This window comes from Lytechinus variegatus, chromosome 3 (assembly GCF_018143015.1).
Source record: "Lytechinus variegatus isolate NC3 chromosome 3, Lvar_3.0, whole genome shotgun sequence".
In the NCBI taxonomy this organism is placed as follows: Eukaryota; Metazoa; Echinodermata; class Echinoidea; order Temnopleuroida; family Toxopneustidae; genus Lytechinus; species Lytechinus variegatus.
The window spans coordinates 32,650,778-32,665,298 of record NC_054742.1 but is presented as its reverse complement, the minus strand read 5'-3'; the positions used below and the strand labels follow the sequence as shown (position 1 = coordinate 32,665,298).

The following is a 14,521-nucleotide window of genomic DNA, read 5'->3' as shown; positions in this document are numbered from 1 at the left end:
TAAGATTACAGGTGTTCTCGAGACTCTGCTGCAGGAACTTCTTTTATTTTTTCTAACAGTGTATATTTAATTGCAAATTGAACTCATTTGTGGTATAACAATTGCATGAATAGGAAGGATTTAATACATTTATATCAGGATCTATATCATGAAGAGTACTAACAATAGACTAAGTGTAAAATAGTATAACAGCTATGAATGAAATTCCATAAAAGTGTATATATATTTAAAAGGAAACACATTTCTCCAGATTTGATATTGAAAGGTATAATTGAATAAAAAGTTGATCTCCTCCAAAAATACATTACATACAAAAAAGAACAAACATGTAAAAACGTAAAGAAAAAGGGACTTACGAGTTCTATCAATCAGATGATATAGTAGAGATAATGAAACATGTTGACAATATACACATGAATATACATGTACATACAGGAAATACAGACACAAATACAACAATCTTCAAATAAGATATTAAAGTCCAGAATGGGAAAATTCCACCAGGATTAATGCAATGAAATCGAGATTAAGTCTGTTCAGTTTTAGTCAGTTTGTCCATTACTTGCAAGATGTGAACTATAACTTCTTTAGAACATCAATGTTATGGATTAGTTTTGTTTGATTCTCTTTTCCTTTCAACACGGCAAATATGCGTCCGTCTTTACTCCATGTTTTGTCCACTTTGTCATTTTGTCTCGTCTTATTGAGCAGTTTTTTATTTCTAGCTGTGAGGTCCTCAACGATGGACATTTTCTGACCTTTCAGCTTGCGTCGCTTTGAGATGAACTCCTGGCGCTTCCGATAGGATTTAAATTTGACTATGATGCCTCTTGGATGATCTCTGTTGGGATGCTCTTTCCTCTGACCCACCCTGTGGGAGCGTTCAATGTCCTCGATCTTGAGATCTACCTGGAGATGTTCATTTGCAACTTTTAAAACGATGATGTCGGTGTTTTCCCCTTGTCTTTCTGGGCAGCCAAAGATCCTTATTTAAGGTGATAAATACTGCATTTTAAAATTCAAAATGGCCCATAATTATAGGCCCTTGTCGTATAATATACATTTTGAGTGGAGACTAATAATGTTCACAAAAAGGGCATATGGCAGCCATTTTGAAAGTTGAAATACGGTATTTATCACCTAAATTACATAAGATATGATACAAATTTGTTATAAATCATGTTTTCAGACAATATTTCAATCATACATCACCATTTGGCCAAGCAAAGCCAAATTCTGTTGAAATAATTTGTTCGAATTCACATTGTGCATAATACCATAAGGGCTTGTAGCGGCCATTCTGACTTTCCAATAACAGTATTTATCACCTAACTGACAGAATAAATGATATATCTTAATAGAAATTATGCTTTCAGACAATATTTTACTCATAGATCACTATTACGTGCCTATGGTGCTCACTCCTGTGAATATTGGTTTCCCACTTTGCATTGTACATAATTATGTCAATGTCTATGGCGGCCATTTTGAAAATCAAAATACAGTATTTAACACAAACTTAAAACCAAATGATATATTTCGTTAGAAAATATGTTTTTAGACGGTATCCCATTAATTTATCACATATTATAGTGCTCTCTCTTGTGATTGCTTTGCTCCTCTTTCTCATTGTGCATAATACTTTAAGGGCCTCTTGCAGCCATTTTGAATATCAAAATGAAACATTCATCACATACATGGCATACTAAATTTCCGTTGAGAATTATGTTTTTAGTCAGTATTTCACTCATTTAATCTTGACAATATGCATTTTAGTGATCACTCTTGTGATTTTTTTTGGCCCCCATTGCCATTGTATGCAATACTGTTTGGGCCAGTGGCGACTATTTTAGATATCGAAATAAAGAAATGTTCCTATATATCACATAATATCTCGTTATCAATGATGATTTGCATACGTTACTTCATTCATACATCGCGATTTTGTGCGGTTTAGTGCAATTTTTTGTGAAAATTAGTTTTCCCTATTCATATTGTACATAACAGTGTATACAATGGAATATGGCGGCCATTTTGAATATCAGGAAAATAAATATTTTGTCAAAAATTATTTTTCAGAGAGTATTTCATTCCTGCCACACGATTTCATGCATTTCATAGTTTATGTGTGGACAATTATAGGATTTTCATGGGTAATTTGCATAATTTGGCGGCCATATTGGATTTTGCCAGTTTGCGGAAAATGCTCAAGGTTACACGAGTGGCATCATTCAGATTCGTAATCAGCACCCTCGAATTGACAAGAAAGCATAAAAAATATTGGATATATAACAAAAACAAGGTTATGCCTCTTCTATCCTGGACTATAATCAAATTCTTCGGAAAGGACCTCATAAAGCCGTATGTCCTTTCTTACTCACGGACGGACAACGACGGTTTCTTATATAGAGCTCATCACAATAGCTTGAGCAACTTTCTACCCTGCTTAACCATACCATCTACATTACGATAGCAAACATTACCCTTATTCCCTTTTCCTGTTCCTCTTTCTACTTCGTATGGTTTAATTTCATACAAATAGTGTGACATTAATCGCTGTAAACATAACAACCTACAAGCAAATATTCATTAATAAAACTATGATATTTTATCACACATAGTTTGTCCGATCTGCCGAGTCCGAATTAGTTTCACCACGAGCATCGTTGTTATAACCTGAACCAGGGGGGCGTTTCATGAAAGGACTTGTCGGACGTTTCATCCGACAAGTCCCATTTTATCCGACAGTTACCATAGAAACAGTACCTCTCAGCCAATCAACATCAGAGAAAGATGTCAGATCTGACAACTTGTCGGATGAAAATGTTGATGAAACACTCCCCAGGACTAACCATAGCCACCACCAATCACCACCAACCGTAACATGATCACCATCATCATCATCACCATCATCATCATCACCATCATCATTATCATCACCACCATCATCATCATCACCACCATCATCACTACCATCATTATCATCATCACCATCATCATCATCATCACCATCATTATCACCATCATTATCATCACCATCATCATCATCATTATCATCATCACCATCATCATCATCATCACCATCACCATCATACCATGATCATCACCATTATCATCACCATCATCTACAAGGAACATATTTTTTTATGTGTGTTTGTAAATTTACATAAGGCATTGTATATTGTAAATCACCACTTATCCTTTTAAATATATATTTTGACATAGGAGTACAAGGAATGTCAGTGTCAGTGTTTCAGGATTATCCCTTTGAATGATGACAGTATTAACACTTCCATTTAGTGGAGTATCCCAGGTGTCAAAAATTGGACTGTTGATATTTTATTCATGTTATTTTGATAGAATTGCGCCTGAAAAAAGATTATTGATAGATGAAGCTACACAATTGCCCAATATTATCATTGTTTTAATTATTATTATTATTATCATCATTATTATTATTATTTTCATTATTATCATCATCATTATTATTTGTATTAATATTAATAGCTGTAGTATTAGTATTGCTATTACTATAATAATTAGCCAATATTATTTTTTCTAATGCAACTTTTATTCGTAAGATACATTGTATTATTCAACAGCGCTGAAAAATGGGGAAAACATCCTCAACACCACCATTATCACCAACATCATAAGAATCATAATCGTTGTCACAAAACTGTTCGACTTCCATGTTTAATGTCACTCTTTACTCTACCCGTTAGCAATGTCCATACGACATGGTTCAATATGCATTCTGCATTATATTCTTTCGCCCTACATTTTCCACTGTACGGCTTCGTCTTATTCCTGGGATAATAATCTCTATCTGGGCAATAATGATTATTAAGCATGTCATCTATATGCTAATTCAACAGCTTATAAACCATATCTCTCTACTCTATTCCTCTTCTCCAAAACGATGAGGAGAAATCTCCTGAATATTAAAAAAGAATCTTAAAAAGAACGAATATGCGGCTTGTAACACTCTTCATGAAATCGGTGGTATTTCTCGTCTCATAAAGTATAAGAAATATCAACCAAGTAAAGATAAAATACATTTCATTATCAATGGCAATTTTGATCATCTATTTCAAGCTATCTCTAATGTTACACAGCTCCTTGGCTTTCTCCAAAGATGAAAAAAAAATTGTTGATTATCTGCTCCCATGGAGTTCTAACAAGAAAGTGAGATATCATCCATTTTTTAATGATTATTTTATGCATATAGTATGTAATAATTACAATTCGCCTTTATACAACGCTTAATACAGCGGAACGACGCGTCCTAGCGCTTTACAGATATCATTACCCCTGTCATCGAATTCAATCAGTCATCCCCGCACACAATGTGTGCACATTTTCCACTTCCTGGGTGGGGAGTATTCCAATCGGTCGCCGGTGAGGCGCACGCAGTACTGGAAAGCTATACGACTTTCACATCCCATCGGGTACCCATAGTACCTGGGTCGAGAGTGGCAAAGTGTGGACTAACGCCTTGTCAAAGGACGCGAGACCGTAGTTGGATTCGACCACACGACCCTCTATAACAAGGCGAGAAATCAGAACCACTACATGTATACACAGCGGCGGCTTCTCCACGTGTACCTTATGCACCTTACCGTTCAAGAAAGCTTACAAATAATCTTTAAGAGTGCAAGAGAGAGAGAGAGAGAGAGGGGGGGGGTTACAGCATATAGATAAAAACTAAAATAAAATATCCTTTTGCAGTGGTGGTTGAAACATTAGCAAATTCAATAAACATTTTGTAATTAATATCATTATACTTTTGATTGAAAAAAAAACATGTATCTTAAGAAGATGTATATTATATAGACAAATTCGAGAGTGTGGGATAAAGCATAAAGACACAGAGACAGAGTAAGAGGGGAAGAGAGAGAGAGAAGATAGTGGTTATGTAAAACTCTTTTTAGCTTTCTGGTTAGATCTTTTGGGGGAAGTGGGAATCAGCAGATCCACTCCTTATTAAAAAACTTAAAGATTACTCGTGGCATCTTCCTATTCTTTGTAAAAAAAAGTTTATGGGAAGCAAAACTGAAACCGACAACGTCGGTATATAATTTTTGTGTTATCAACATAAAAATCCACAAGATTGCATAATCATTGCTCTCTCATTCAATTCAGATTCTAATTCAAACCATTTTCCATCATTGCAGACAATCTGCATATTAATCGAAACACTACTCTTCCCTTTCTCTCTTCCTCTCTAATCGTCAAGGTAGCCGGCCCCAATTTTCCAGTCTGCATGCAGATTTTTCTTCCTTCTTTTCCATTTATCATACTCGTAATTTTTATTTCGTTAGCGTGTCAAGTACATGTATATCAAATTAAATATACATGACTAATCCTGAAATTAACAAGTCAAAAGTCATATTTTATTAGATATAATAGTTTTTCAGAAGAAGATTGTGAAATTTTGATACTCTTTACAGCATTAATGTCATATCTCCGGTAGGAGTGAGTTACATTGAATGACAGTCCAACAATAGCATGTTGGATTTTGATTGAAAAAAAATCGATCGGAGAATGATGAGAATAGGTACAGCGGAATGATTCAATGATATTGATTCTTAAAATCCCTGAAAATCCTGTCAATGGAATCAAAGATGTAAGAAGGCGATATGATATTTACAATGATTCAAAGACGTTAAATAGGTATTGTTATGTCGACAGTATAGTATACTTGAAGATTCAAGAAACGGGAGTACAACCACTTATGTGGTTATTAATGTGATGGGTTGCCTAGATACCAAGGGAGGCCTTGTCGTATTGCTAATGAGAATAAATCTAAGAAAAGAGAGGGGAAAAAAGGAAAATTGGACGGGAAAAAATCGCTAATTAGTAATTCCCAAACGCACCCCAAAGCCAATTTATCCACATTGATAAAATGACACCCTATAGTCAGGGTAATCTTTGATGAAATAGCTCGAGGACATATTTCATATTGAAAAGCAACAAAAGAATTAAAAAGCGAGAAAACAGTATTTTTTACGTTATATTTTAGCGAAAGTGTGATACTCTGGAAGACATTGTGAAACTCCAATGACATATCAACAAATTTAAGTTTCTAAAATTTTGTATACCTATCTTGCGCTCTTCCTGTGAATATGCATCCTATGTGTATGTGGAGAGAAAATATAGAAACGTCATGTAACTCGTGAAAATGAAAATGATATGAATTTGAATAGAGTAGAATTCAATAGGTAAAACACATATCGGTTATTGAATTTTAAATTACATTTTGCATTATTTAGATGAAACAAGTGTGCGAAGATGAGTAAAGATCATAAACACGCATTTCCTTCGAGTGATGATCAAAATGTTACTTGTAGATAGAATATACAAAAGCTAAAGAAGATTAAAAGTAACATACTTTTAATTTTGATTATAGGTGCAAATTTAGATGTTTTCCACTGGCCCCCATACAGGAATCTACCTATGCAGCCATATATACACAACAAAAAAAGTAAGTCCCCCTCCTAAACAAACATCAATAATTTCCAAACCAATGCGAGTTTTTGGTATATTTTTACATGAGCGTGTAGGTAATTTTATAAGCTACCCTCTGAGTAAATGTTGTGGACGTATCTTACGTTATGCTTCAGTGAGCACAGTCAGAAGGCAAAAATGTCACTTTTCAAAAGTCACAAGCAAAATATAATGACTTTGATTCCATTTTATTGGAACTAATTGGGCATTCTCATCATGAAAAATAGTCAGAAGGCTTGTAAAAGGTACTTTCTAAAAGACGATACAACTTTTTTAGCTAAATTTCACGGTTGAATAAACTCAGTCCAAATTTGCTATAAATGGACTTTTACACATTTCTATCGATAAAAATACTAAAATATGATGACAGTTACTTTGGGGAAGACTATCTTCAACAATAGTCATCGTTTCACGGTTCAATGAACATTTATTGGAAACAAAAAATGCGTTTCCAAATATCGTAGGCAAGTATTGCTTCATTTTGGTAACTGAAAATGATCTTGTCTCAACTTTTTCGTTTTGTTCAAGACCAATTAACATGCTTCAATGATTCAAAGGCGTTTAATTAAACATTTACGCTTGAATGAACATGTGGAATGTGATTAGCTCTTTTTTACGTTATTGGAAAAAATGCAATTTGTAACTATGGATATCTGTCACAAAACTCCTTGCACAGTTCATTTGATTTGAATTTTATGAAAATTCCGATGTTTAATGCATTAGTGAGCACACAATATTAAACAAATTATGCAAATGAGAAGAAACTTCAAGGCCTTGGCCCCACTCTGTAGCGTATCGAATGGTTATTTTGGTGTGCGCACCTTTTGGATAGTGTTACTCTGAAGCCATGTGCGAAGTTTCATGAAATAACTGTTGGCAGAAGTAACAAAAACCGTCCATGAAACAAACCCTCATTTCATATTTGTTAAAATTTTGACTTCCTCTCTCATAGACTTGTGTACATTATGGGTGCATATGTTTAAGCATACGTAACCCCTTATTCAATATGGTGGAACTTTTTTCAAGGCTGTCTTTAGCAATGTCGTTTGGCAGTAATGTTTATCCACCTATGAGCAGAATTCTGTGCAAAAATGAAATTGATTTGTTTATTTATGGATGAGTGAGCATGCATCAAAGTGGGAAAACTGATATTTTCAATGTCACAGACTCATTTTAAAGGGTAATAAAGTGAATATTTTTAAAGTGAAAATTTGGTTTCAAATGTGTCTTTAATTGCTGTTGTTTTTATCATCCATCATTTTTATCACCAAACACTTTCCGAACTTTAACCATTTTCATGGTACTGCATAAATGTATTCTTTTCCTAACAATTTCTCAGGATCAGTTGAATGTATGGACAGATCAGTGGTGGATCAAGAATTTTAAATGGGGGAGGGCCTATAAGCGGGGGAGCCATCAACATTTTCAAATTTTAACATGATCTAACAAGTTGTAGAAGATACTACCAAAAAAAACCACCCCTATGTATGATACGTCACAATACAGGGGCCACAAAGCAGTTTTCAAAGTCGAGGGGGGGGGGGTGCTGACAATGCCAAAGATCACAATCGTATTACAGTTTTGTACTTGGTTATGGAAAAAAGTGGGGGGGCTGAAGCCAAATAAACCGGGCAAATAAATCAGTCTTTACCATTCATACAATATCAAGTTGGTAATAATAGACAATAAACACAAATAATTTTGCCATATCTCCAGATCAAACCTCTTCTAAAACGTACAACTTTTCTCCACATCGTTGCCTAGTAACCGATTACTGTACTTCATGTAAGGTCTGATGACAAGCGATGGTGATTCAGTTTTCAGATTCAAACAAAATATTGTATTGTCAATTGCCTACTGTTTTAAAAAGTCGGTCGTTGTTCCCTCTTTCTATCTCTTCTTTATCCTCTTTCGTCTGCCTCCTCTGTCTACTCCTTCACCTTCCTTCATTTCTTCCTCTCTCTCGTATCACTTCACGACCCTATATTTACCATTCTAAAACAATAATAATAGATCAAACAGGAATATATATAATCCCAAGGAGTGAATATATCCTTTCTTAGAAATCAGACGTTATAATATTTCATTATGGTTGATCCATAAACTCTTCCGAACTCTTCCCAATTTTAAAATCACTTTGGCAAAACTGGACGTAACAATCATTTAGCTCAACTTCAGGTCATACATTACTCTCTCATTTTCCATTGAGAAAGATGAAGGGAAAGGAGGCGATAAAAAGTCAGAGAACGAAGTTGGATATTTTCACGGACCGTGAAATAAATCTAATGAGGGAGAAATGCTATATGTTAATTCTTCTATTAAACGCTTCAAAGAGAATCAGTCTGTAAGAGCAGTACCGTCGTATTGATAGTTTATTTCATTATATGATACAGTCTATTTGCATTTTAGATTCTCACATGTTTACAAGATTTCTACACAAAATACCAACAATTGTGTAATCTACATCAAACGAACGAAAAAAAATACATCAAACAAATACATCAAACAAATACATCTTAACTAGAACTGATGAATAAATTGGTAAGAAAATACTTGCTCGTATTGTGATGAATTGTCTAGAATTAGAAATCTAGCTATTTTTATCAAGATCAACACATGGATAAGAGTTTTATTTCTCTTGAAATATACTTCCCATTGTAAATATACTCGTGAAACTAGCAAAATCATCAAATTTTCTTAAAATACAGTTCTACACCAGAATTGGAAATGTTTTTTCCCCTCAATAATGGTCTATTCTTCTTAAAGGGGAGTCCAACCCAAATGAAAACAATATAAACATTAAAATGACAGAAAATCATAGCCATGCAATTTGAACAAAACCGGATGAAAAAAAAAGAAAATTGAAAGAGGTTTTTTTCGATTTCAGACATCTATAATCACTACATTTATGGGATTTCAAATTTGACAGCGCAAGTAATATCAGATCAGTGGTGTGATGGCGGGTAGAGAAACCTCCCAAATTCACCCCAATACCGAAAATGACAAAATGTAACCCGTTACAACATTTTTACACAAAACAATATTTTGTTTTATAAGGATATATGTTATATCTATGCTACATTTTTATAACCTTCCATAGGGAAAAGGTGATTAGAAGAAAACACACAAATTACCTGAATATTAAGTACATGACAAATATGTGAGTTGTCCTTACCACTGTCATAAGTTACTATCGAAATTGCCAATTTGTGATTTAAATTGTCTTAAAGCAATCATTGTTATTTAACAGCCATTGCTTTCTTTCCATATTCTAATTTCTACCAAACTTTCATCACTTTGTTTTTCTCATTTTGCTCTTTTCACACTAGTCATTTATTTTTATTACCATAATTAAGCTATCTTTTTAATTGTGGACTTGAAACAGAAACTACCTAATGAGCCCAATAATGGCCTACTTTGCACTAAGCTATGCTGGGACAGAACCCAAGTGAGACCAATCGTATCCATCAAGCATATAGTTGTGGAAAGAACTTGGGGACAGTTTCACAAAGATGTTTATACCATACACCCAATCATAGCTTTACAAATGACTGGATCACATTCTTGTGCTAAAGTCTCCCTGGTGTTTTAACAAAGTGGGACTGGATGTCCTATAACCCTGATCAAATTTTGATAAATAAGAAACTTTGAATTAAAATGCTTAATGTTAAGAATAATCATTTGATCTGCAATGTTTAGAGCTGATTACTCCAAGAAAGCGAGTAAGAATGTATTCTTGCTTTATACATGACATATAATAGCACAGCCATGCTCTACATGAGTTAGACCAAATATTGCACAACCCTCAGAGTGAGCGTCACATTGCTTACATCACAGGGCAAATATCAGTACAAGTCTAATTGAAGATCTGTCTAGAAAAAGAATTATTGACAAAAGGAATTATTGAAAAATATTGAAAATATACTTTACAGAATTTCCATTCTATAAGAGCTCTACAAAATTAGTAGACAGAATTCTAATTCATAATATTACAAGAAGTTGAAACCATAATGGAGTTAAACAATATTAAACCTGTGATTAATAAACTGACTCTTTCCATACATGCATTGTGAAAAGAAGTAATTTAAAACCATGATTATCAATACCTGTTTAAGTTAAGAAGTCAATATAACAAATGAAAATAAAGAGTGAAATCACTCCAAGTTTTTTTAACAGATCTGTAATTCCATTGCTGCATATAATCAAAATGAATCAAAAGAAATAGTGCATCTAGCAAACCAACCATTTAAACAAATGCATAATTTGAAGGATGAATAACATTACGAATTATCAGCCCCAATTTATTAAAGATGGTTATATATCCACATGAATTATCTTTTTAATGAATATCATATAGGCCTACTTGTACATACAATAATTATGGAAGTTTTAAATAGTAGTCTCAAACAGCACATTTTGTTGCATATATACATTCTATACACATTATATTACATATACAAGAATGTTAACAGTTTTTGTTTACAGGAGAGTTTCTTTCTGTAAGCCAATGAAAGAAAGTGGACATGGCAAGTGTAAATAACATAGGACAATTAATCTTAGGTCTATCAAAAATATGGCCTTTTACCCAGTTCCTGCACAGTATGAATGTTTTCTCCCATTGCATGGTATGGTCTACATGTATGGCCCTTGTCCAAAGCAAATGTTGCATTTTGAAAATACAGTAATCTGTGTTGGGAATCCTCAAGGGTCACTCTTCTGGGAGTACAACTCCCCAGAGACTGGCAAAAAAAAACTGCCACGTGGTCTACACCAACTTCTGTGACTTTCCCTTTGTGTCTTTTCTACATGCTTTAATCCTAGTTCTTCTACATCCAGTGTGTCTGCTAACCATTTGGTCTACTTAACATTTAGCACATTATGCTATACCCGTAACAAACATGGTCTAAAACCACTAAGTCTATATGATAGGATCACCTGTTTATGAACTAATTTTTATTTGACAAATCGTGATGATGTAAGAATACGAAGTGGACATTATACTCTCTGGGCATCATACTGAATGACATAAGTGAGTATAAGACCATGTGCTGTTTGGAACAAGAGGCAATCGGACCAAATTGAAAGTAGACCAAGTGAGTTAATCCATGTTGGTTTTACACAATATGATAGTGAAGCAAGCAAACACAAACCACTGGTAAGTTGTCCTGTGAGGAGTTGACTATTGGATGTCCTCTGCGGACTTGCCCTCAAGTGTTCAATGGGAGTGGTGCTCCAAAGGGAAATGAAACCTTTAGAACTCATGGACATGTATGGAAACAGAAAAATCAAAGAAGGTTTGAAAAGTCTGACAAATAATGAGAAAGTTTTGAGCATTTGAATAATGTGATCACTAATGCTATGGAGATCCTCTCAATCGCGATGCGACAAAGATGCGTGATGCACCCATGAACGACTTTCCCTTTGATAGAACTATAAAATGTCCCCAAAGTGTCTCTTTTTACTCTTTCTTATGGTTATACAAACTAACCCTTTTTCGTATTCTATGGAAATCTGTATCATGCTGCAGTCACATTTTCCCTACAGTGGCCGTACGTTGAGTCAAAACAGCCGTTTTAGTCATTTTTATCCAAACCACCTAAATGTAGCTGGTAGAAAAAAATGTTAAAACGGCTGTTTTCGGCTTAGGAGAAATGTGACTGCAGCATTACATGCCCTCCTATAGAAAGAATTATATAAATATTGACTGGTCTTGGAGGAATCATCGCATATATTGCCCACAAAAGAATCATATTAGCCTGAATCTTTAGACAAGGGCAATATGGTTCTTTTAAGGGCAATATATTTCATGTTCCCCTGAAAGAAGACCAAGCAAATATTTTAAATGCCCGGATGTGAGACCAGGGAAAATACAAAGGTATATTTTGCGTTGTCTCTGCATGCAGGGTTTGATGCAAAGTCAATATGCGCAAAGGGAAAAAGCAAAATACAAACAATATACCAATCCCTTCCCAATATTCAGAAAATCTAGAGCAATTCGGTTTTTAAATTACCAGCTCAGATGTCAGATACAGGTGATAATACATGATCTACTGATAGATGTGATAAAGAGGCAGTTTAAGTGAAATATATACAAAAGTAATGGCAAAATTGTTTGTCGCATTGCCAATGGTAGGATCTACGTTACAATAATGATCTAAACTTCATATGCTCATAACTTTCTTATTATTTATTCAATTCTTCTCAAACTTTCATTGATCTGTTTCTTTGATTTTTCTGTTTTTTCACAAGCTATCTTATTCCAAAGGTTTCATTTTCCTTTAATGATTGTACGCAAGGTCTGTAACGATATGACCTAATTCCATAATGGTGGGATAAATTTAACATTTAACCCAGGTTTTATTACAACCTGTTACACATTTCAAAGAGGATTTTTTCAATGACCCACAGGTTGAGGTTGGCCCACCTTTGTGAATAGGGCCTATGTAGGATATGGGGCTTCATGTTTCAAATCTTGAGCCCAAAGGTCTGGGGAGCATTTCATGAAAGGACTTGTCAGACGTTATAATCCGACAAGTCCCATTTTATCCGACAGTTACCATAGTAACATTGCTTATCAGCCAATCAAAATCAAGGAAAGATGTCAGATCTGACAACATGTCGGACAAAAATGTTGATGAAACGCTCCCCTGGACTGCATTATGTGTGACTGAAATATATGTCACAGACCATTGGCAAAATCTCGCATACACATAGGATCAGTCAATGGTCATCTTTTGATAATCAAGTATCTTGATCTTCAAGACTTCTCTACTGGTTTGGTCTTGGTGGACTTCTTGAGATGGTGGTAATTGGGCAGAATCTTCATCAGAAAATCAAGCTGGAGCGTCTGAGCCTGCAAAAATACAAGAAAGACGGTAAGACAGTGTTGTCACCTTGGATAAAGATACAAGCTTGATACTGCACACATACAGCTGCATAAAGAGAGATAGGGTAGATCTGTAGAAGGCAGTGAAGGGAGAAAGAGATGAAGCATAAAGAAAAATGAGGCATGAGTTGATAAAGATGGATACAAAAGACTTATCGACACACAGAGAGACAAAGAAAAGACAGTGAATGGTCAAGTGGTGAGATATGATCTGACAATGCTGACATGAGATACAACAGACTTATCGACACACACAGAGACAAAGAAAAGACAGTGAATGGTCAAGTGGTAAGATATGATCTGACAATGAAGACATGAGAGAAAGACAGAAAAATTAGTAAGATAGAGGGGGAGAGTGTGTAAAGGGGGGGGGAGGGTAATTAAAATCCAATGAATGGAGACAAGAGATTGGAAATCCTTATTGAACATGTCCATAAGGTACCCGAAACAAGTAAAGGATCAACATCTTCACTGTATCGTAAGACTGACTGCTGGAGAGAACCAGGAAATAGTAAAGGACTCATTCAAAACCTCATCAGGGCAGACTCACTAACAGATGACAAGTAACTCAAGCTTGCAAAAAAGAAATTATTTCAAACATTTACAATCTCAAAGAGAGCGGAACTGTTTTATGAGCTACAGAATCATCTATACAAAAATTACATCTGAATCAACCTCCCTGAACAGAATTAATGAAGGTATTTCTGCTGTCAATCCATTTTCTGAATGTAATTTATGCAGATTTTCGGCATTGTTTATGCTTTATCATGTGAATACATGTAATGTATATGGAGAAAAAGTCCAATAATTAATGCACTATTGGTTACAGCATTGATAAGCCTATTACTTTTTATAAATGATCCAACTGTTATCAATTTCTATAAACAGCTAGAAAATTATAGCATGAGCCTAGTAACCCATCAATAAAAACCTCTTTCAGTTTGGGGCTTTTTCTCTTGTCATGTAAGCAGTAAGGTGCCATTAAAGGATTAAATTCATTGTAAGTATGTAAACCATGGTTTAAGACAATAGATTTCAAAAAAACAATAAATTTGGGTCTTATGGTTGCTTTCAGTCCAAGATGTTTAAATTAAAGTTAATTTGATTGCCCAGTTGTACATAAAC

General features: G+C 34.6%; 1 protein-coding gene across 1 annotated transcript in view; it reads right to left on the bottom strand.

Annotated features, from left to right (window-relative positions):
* Positions 1–13,086: 13,086 nt before the first annotated feature.
* The window catches only part of LOC121410805 (dynactin subunit 6-like), a 42,267-nt gene continuing 40,832 nt past the window's right edge, over positions 13,087–14,521 (bottom strand). Inside the window, exon 7 of the mRNA XM_041603118.1 lies at positions 13,087–13,363. Within this exon, the coding sequence (XP_041459052.1) occupies positions 13,268–13,363 (96 nt within the window). The 3' untranslated portion in view covers positions 13,087–13,267. The remainder of the gene's footprint in view (positions 13,364–14,521) is intronic.